We start from the raw sequence: 7,449 nt of genomic DNA, 5'->3' as shown, positions 1-7,449 counted from the left end.
AATATGCATTAGGAGATTGCTGTTCTGTTTCTCTGAAACAGGCTGCTGTTTCTTTTCCCTAAAATGCGTGTTAGCCTTTTCTAGGGCTGCCATAATTCTGCTTTTGTTGTTTAAATACGTCTTGCTTTTTTGGATTGTCCAAACCAATGCTAGATGTTCACATCATTAAATTCAAAAAAACAAGAGATGTTTCTGCAGGTGTACTTATGCCAGAGGGGACTTGCTCAGCCTCAACAGCCTGTGAGGGCGGCAGCAGGAGCTGGGAGGTGCTGGATTAGGTGCTGAGGGCGATGGATAGATTAGTGAGGATGGAGGTGGGGGTGTTCATGGTGTACGGCCTGGGGTGGGACGGGTTAGGAGTTGTGAGGAGGCATTAGAGGTTACCGTAGGACCTGTCCCCTACTTGGGCATCTCTGAGCAAGACCCTTGTTTTCAAGCAGGGATGCACACAAGGGGCTGCTCTCTGCTCCCCAATTCCCTCACCCTGTCCTCCTCCCCCCCTTTCCCCATTAGTAACCTGCATGGATCATTGCACCCTCGACATCAATGAATCTCTGCTCCATCTCAGAGTTTTGCTCGTGTAGATTCAAATACCAGGGCTGTAGGCTGTGGAGAAGTGTTTGGAGAAAACTTGGGATGAAATGTGTTATATTGTTAGTAAAGCTGCTTGCAAAGCCATGCAAACTAACAACACTTTTTTCTAAGATTTACTAAACTAAGTCTTGCAAACTTTAGTAGATGCTGAACAAATCAAAAATGACATTTTAGAACAAATGATCATTTGCTTCTTAAAGTAAAGTACATGGACTTTATTTCTGTGTGTTTGGGGAAGGTTCTTTGTCCTAATAAGCTAAAATTTTTCCTTTATTAAGTTATTTTAAGATTGTTAACAATTAAACACTTCATTTAGAGGCACTTCAAAAAAAACAAGCAAGTTTGTGCTTAAGCATATATATAAGCTCTTGTCACACATTGCTGACCTCTGGTTGTGGTCTGCCTAGGTTTTAAAGGAAGTTCCACTGTAGGACCAGTATGAATCCATATGCATTAAGAGAGCAGTATTAATGGTTGCAAGTTTTCCCCTCTGATTCCTTTCCCTAATTATAAATCTTTATTTCTTTTTTTAATGGCAAAAAATGTATAATGCATAATATGTCTAGTCTGGAGAGGTTTAGTGTTTGGTGATGTACGGTTTTTATTGATGTAAAATAATTTGAAGATTATGCATGATCCAGAACTTAGTTATGCTTTCAGTTGCTGATGCTGTAAATTTCAGTATTTTTCTTCCGGTTTGGTCATTCTAGAAATAACATCTAAAGCTGTTTCCCACATCACAACCGAAGAGTTGTCATGTTTGTTTAACCAGCTCCATCTGGCTTCCAATAAGTCCCAAATTTCAGTTTTTCACAGCCATGCATGGATTCCTGCCATGCCCACAGAACACAGAGAAAATTTCTGCTAAGCCTGGTTTTGTTTGTTGAAAGAAGAGTCCTTTTTGCAGAAGAGGGGATTAAATATTTTTCAGATCATGCCCTACCTCACAGATTCCTCACTCCTTAGAGGAGAAAATACAGATCTTCTGGCACAGTCCCACTGCTGGCACCACTGCATGTGGAAAAGGTTTTTTGGTGGTGTTTATTTGGGCCAGGCTGGAGATGATGAGGTCAATCAGCTGAAGCAGCCAGTGCCAAGCTTTCAGCCACCGCACCGGCATGCTGTGGGGGCCAGGAAGGTGTGAAGCCCTGCCACCACCTCGCAGCCCCCAGGAGAGCTGCTGCCCTTGGCCTTCGGACAGCTCTTTGGCACACCAGGTTCAGAGCGTCGCCTCTGCCACTCGAATTCCGGCATCCTCGGCCATGCAGCCTGTGGTCTATGCTTACCTTATTAACCTCTCTGCCACAGTTTAAAAACGAAAAGTAAAATCTTTCATATGGTCTTTCTGCAGGTACATCACACCGGAGGGGAATTACTTATGCTCGCGACTGAGAGCTCATAGGAGGGCTGCAGACAGGAGATGCCACGTACAGCGCAGCCTAAATGCAGATTAAGCAGAAAAATATGATTTTAAGAGTAGAGAAGTAGAGATTTAAGAGATAACAGAGGAAGTATTTTCTGAGTGTTTGCAATTAAAAGCATCCCCCGCAACAGTTAACGAGTTGTTGTTAGAAGCTGAATGGAGAAAAGTCATGCACGCTTCTCTGATTTTAGGAATTCCAGATTTTATTTACAATGCAAGACACAACCCCCATTTTATTTCAAAAATGCAACAAACTCTTTTTCCCCAAGTCTGCCAAATCATCTGATATTTTAACTTGCTTCTAGTAAGAGCTTACCTTGATCCTGCATTCTACCTGACTGCCTGGGAGAGTTGGAGATGGGCAGGGGATGAGCCGCAGCAGGCAGGGGAACGTGAGAAGCGCTTGAACGAAATGCAGCGAGCAGCGGCCGTGCTCCCCAGTTGCCTCCCAACCCGCTGTGTGTGCAGCAGACCCAGACGCGTCCGTGCAGAAGGTCATGCTCCAGACCTGAATTGCAGAGATGTCTCAGGGCGCTGGGGGGAGGCACATTCAAAATGGCTTGTTAAACAGGCACAGGAAGGAAAGGACGGAAGATAGTATTACTGCTGATGAACTGCTTTTTTACTGTTTAATGGTGTTTACTACATGCATGGATTCAGGCTTCCAAGAAGACAAACCTGCTCCCCAGCAGATAGAGTGGAGGTTGTCCCCCTGGAATATATAGGCAGAGAGGTTTCTCTGTTAGCTTGCTGGCTAGTGTTACTGTAGGGAGTACAGAAAAATATTTCTTCAAGGCAATGTAAAGGGAGTCCTGTCAGTGAACTGTAGTCACGTGTATGGTAAGAAGTGTAATCTGAGAGGAAAGAGAGTTAAGACATTATGAATAGTTGAAGGAACAAGTAACTTAAGCATGATCATAAAGGATGTGAAAAATGTCCTATCACTAACATCTTGTGAGAAGATAAAAGCTGTATTGGTCTGATTGGTTTTACTTATATGCATAAAATATGTATGTAATATTTAAGGCAAAGAAGTTGCTCTATGGGAAATTGAGTCCAAGAAAATGAATGTCTTAAGACATATCTTGGTACTCTGTCATTATATGAGCCTGCTTTGGGTAGGCCTGCTTTGGGTGATGTTTCATTTTTGTAGGATGTGTGTGCTTTAATTAGCTATTTGGAGAAGGAGGACTGTCAATTCTTTTGCTGTGTTTTTCTTCTAACTCTTACAAGACTGCGTTAGGTCTACCTGGATGTCTGCAACTTTGAAATAAACTTTCAGATTGTTTAGTACCCAGTAATTAATTTTGGGGTATCTGTAGTGTAAAAGCAGAATGGTGTATTGTCAAGGTTTTGTGCATTCAGATCTCCTTTTCACACTTCACAAAGATCGGGAAAAGTGATGTTTCACAAAGTCCGATTTCTTAATGAGGTTATTTTTCTGGTGTTTATGGAGGCTTAAATAGATCTGACTAGTTTTCTAGTGCTTTCATTTTTTCCCACTACTGGTATATTTATCCATTATTCCTGAAGGACACCATCTGATTTTTAAGATTGTGAAATAGGCTTGTTTAACTAACTTTTGCAAGCTAGATCCTTAAAGTGTTGTGTTTTTTTTAAACACGATTCACTGTTCTGTGATTTTTTTTATATGAAAGCTTTTATTTTATTCCTTTTCACTCATATATATATATGCATGCATATAAATACATTTAGAATGAGCCTTATAGAAATCCTTGTTGTTACTAAATCACTTGTTAAAGTACAGTGAGCCTACATTGTCCTCACAGTTCAACTATTTTGTTTTGTTCTTTACACAGGAGCCCTTACCAAAGTAAAGGAGAGTAAGCGGCATGTGGAAGAGGGGAAGATGGAGCTCCAAAAGGCTGAGGGCATTCAAGAACGCTGTAACATTATTTCTTTTGCAACCCTAGCAGAAATTAATCATTTCCACAAAATTCGTGTGAGGGACTTTAAATCACAGATGCAGCATTTCTTGCAACAGCAAATACTCTTTTTTCAAAAAGTGACACAAAAGCTAGAAGAAGCTCTTCACAAGTATGACAGTGTTTAATCTCTGAACTTTGAGTTGTGGACTTCCCTCAGCATGAACATGACCCAGGCAGCGGAGCAAACGCTGCTGCTGCTGCTGAAGAACTGTTGCCAGCAGTAGATGGTGGTACAAGGATGGTTTTGTGTTCACCTGGAACCCCGGTTTAATCTCCGATTATGTAGAAAGGAAACAGTTATAGGGCTATGTAGTAGAAACAGTACCACGCATTGTAACTAAGTTATACTGTGTATGCCTACATTACCATTGTAACTTTTTGAAATAATGAGTATACTATTTGCCTTATTGCTTTTTGAAATACGGTATTTTAGTGCATACTTTGTAGACCTGAAAACCCTTTGGGTCTTTAAGGAAGTTGGCTAGATAAAAGCCTGCTTCAGATGCCTTTTGACTTTCCTAGATTTGGATTTCCTAAATTCAAAAAATTCTCTGTTTACAGACTCCTACTAGAGCAGCTATGTGATTCTGTGCCTTTAGACTCTATTTTTCCTTTTCTAGTAAGTCACATTTTTATGATTGAATGAATGAAGGGTTGATGCCTATGACAGGAACTGATTATGAAACCTCACATTGACTGGAAAAAAATCAGCTGCCATCCAGTTTGCACAGCAAGTACTGTCTTACGACAAAAGTTGGCTCAAAAAGGAGAACTTAAATCTATTGACGCTTTCCCTGAAAATAGAGACTACTTGTTACATGTACTAAGATGTTAAGCACATATACAAAAATACACCACTTAATTCTCTTTCTGAAATGAATAATACAGTGAGGTTGTTTTTTTTTTCAGTATACAGCATTACTGTGAGTGGAAAGTTGAAGAGCTGGCCTAATAAAAATGATGTATATCAAGGGGATATGAATGCAAGCTACGTGGCTGGAACATTTTTTTAAGTTTGAAATGATCTACTCATTGTTCAGTTGCTGATTCAGTTTAACTTCAGACTTGCATCTACATTGGCAGTTGTTTGAGTTGAAATTCCACTGTGATTCATTAGTTTACTAAGTTACAAGTTTTCAGGGATGTTCAGTAATGTAAATGACCTGAAATAACTCTTGGCTGAACTGACTTGGAAAACAGGTGGCATTTTTATGTTTGTAACACTCAAGAATTAACAGTTGTCTTAATTTTTTTATAAATATTTTTGACAAGCAGGGTGCATTTATATATATGTAAACACTATCTTTTAAAGAGTTTTCTGGCTTATTTCCCTTGAATTGAGTCTGAAGTCTGTGTTTCTTACCCATTGGTTTCCTTCTTATAGGTCAGTGTGAAAGAGGTTTTTTATTTATCCTATCTTTTTTCTCCTAAACAAAATAACAAAACCTTCCAAGAAAGCGAAATGTTTACTTTTTTGTTTTTAATTAAATTAATCAAAGATAGCCTAAACAAATGAAAGCCTGGAAAAGGAAGTTAAGCAACGGTTACATTTAAGTACAAATCATTCCTCACCTATGCAGCAGAAATGTGCGGTTCTTTTGCTTGATCATGTGAGTTTCTGTAGCTTAACCCCACACCTCTGTTTTAGAGGAATAAATGTAAGAATGTAGTTTTGGTTTTAAGATTCATCCCCAAATGCTTGGAGACTGCTATTTTGCGCAAGTTGTGTTTGGCAGTGCTTCTAGTACGTACCCAAAGAAGTAAAATACAGAATAATGGCAAGAAAAAAACCAGTATTTGTAAAAGAAAGGACAATCAGTGAGGAAAGACTCCATTTCCGGGCTGTTAAGAGTGCTGCAAACAACAAGGTTGAGCATATAATAAGGACCATAGTCATAGGGCTGACTTGCTCTTTATCTTCCTCGTGGTGTCTCATTCTACATCCAAAACCACCACTTCCCCTAACAGCAATTCCCAGCAATACTCCAGCTTCCCATATGTCATTTAATTATGTGGGATAGTGATGAGCTAGGTTTGAGCTGAGTTCCATGGCTTATGTTTGCTTAAGCCAGATACTGTTCTATTAAATGTCTTTGCAGTAATTAGATCAGACTACAATCAAATTAATGCTACATTAATTTGATTGTATTAAGACCTGTTCAGAAATTGATTTTCGTCCAGTTGAAGTATTCTAAGAGGTTAGTATTAATGACATGTACATGTCCAGGAGGAAATTAAGCTGTGATATGTATACATACAACATTATCAGACAGGTACAGTTTTCCCAAATAAACTGTCATGGCCTTCACCTTACTTTCTCATTTGTGAATTTTTGGGGCAGGGGGAAAGTGGGATGCTAATTGGTTAAACTTGAGGTACCAAAAAAGCTTGACTGGAATTCTGGATCTGAATTGTTGCAGAGTTCAGAAAGGTTAAAATCTGCATCCGTATTAGCATCTTCCTTTTTTCCTCACTCATTATAGAGTTGGAGTAAAACTGATGTAGGGAGCCTGAACTCCGTTAATGCTTGCTGCACTATGTGAGAACTACAGTTTTAATTTTATTTGAAACAAGTATGACATTGATCACTCATGACTGACGGACTACTGGACGGTTTGGTCTGAGATCCCAATGTACTCTACAGTAAAGTGAATGTATATTGTGTGGGACTTTGGAAGCATTAAAGGAAATCTAATGGAATCCTTTTGAATAAATGAATGTGGAGGAAAGCAAATTAGCTCTGTAGCATAATGTTAAATGCCTTTGTTTTATTCCATTCCTGTAATTTGTTTCTGATGCATCACAATTTTTGCATTGACAAGTAGTAAGTATCTGGTATACTTGTTGGGCGTTAGAGAGGTTGAACTGAAAGCTGCAAGAAGATCCACTGACGTATTGGTTTCTGTTAAAAGTGCTGAATCCAATGAAAGCTGTGAAATGAACCCACCAGGGGAATGTGTCTACTTAGAATCACCAGCAAGTGGAGTATGAGTAACCATAGAATCATAGAATAGTTTGGGTTGGGAGGGACCATTAAAGGTCATCTAGTCTAACCACCCTGCCGTGGGCAGGGACATCTTCAACTAGATCAGGTTGCTCAGAGCCCTGTCCAACCTGACCTGGAATGTTTCCAGGGATGGGCCATCCACCACCTCTCTGGGCAACCTGTGCCAGTGTTTCACCACCCTCAGCATAAAAAATTTCTTCCTTCTATCTAGTCTGTATCTACCCCCCTTTAGTTTAAAGCCATTCCCCCTTGTCCTGTCGCAACAGGCCCTACTAAAAAGTTTGCCATCATCTTTTTTGTAAGCCCCCTTTAAGTACTGATAGGCTGCAGTAAGGTCTCCCCGAAGCCTTCTCTTCTCCAGGCTGAACAGCCCCAACTCTCTCAGCCTGTCTTCACAGGAGAGGTGTTCCATCCCCTGATCATTTTCGTGGCCCTCTTCTGGACCCGCTCCAACAGGTCTGTGTCTTTCTTACGCT

The 7,449-nt window shown here is 40.1% G+C and overlaps 1 protein-coding gene across 1 annotated transcript in view; it reads left to right on the top strand.

Annotated features, from left to right (window-relative positions):
• SNX18 (sorting nexin 18) overlaps positions 1 to 5,385 on the top strand; it is a gene marked incomplete at its 5' end in the record, with an annotated part of 20,278 nt that extends 14,893 nt beyond the window's left edge. Inside the window, one exon of the mRNA XM_009326954.1 lies at positions 3,838 to 5,385. Within this exon, the coding sequence (XP_009325229.1) occupies positions 3,838 to 4,091 (254 nt within the window). The remainder of the gene's footprint in view (positions 1 to 3,837) is intronic.
• Positions 5,386 to 7,449: the final 2,064 nt, after the last annotated feature.

The sequence above is a fragment of the Pygoscelis adeliae genome, unplaced genomic scaffold (genome assembly GCF_000699105.1).
Source record: "Pygoscelis adeliae isolate BGI_AS28 unplaced genomic scaffold, ASM69910v1 Scaffold116, whole genome shotgun sequence".
Taxonomy (NCBI): domain Eukaryota; kingdom Metazoa; phylum Chordata; class Aves; order Sphenisciformes; family Spheniscidae; genus Pygoscelis; species Pygoscelis adeliae.
Note: the sequence above shows the minus strand (reverse complement) of the source record. Positions and strands in the feature narration are given on the sequence as shown.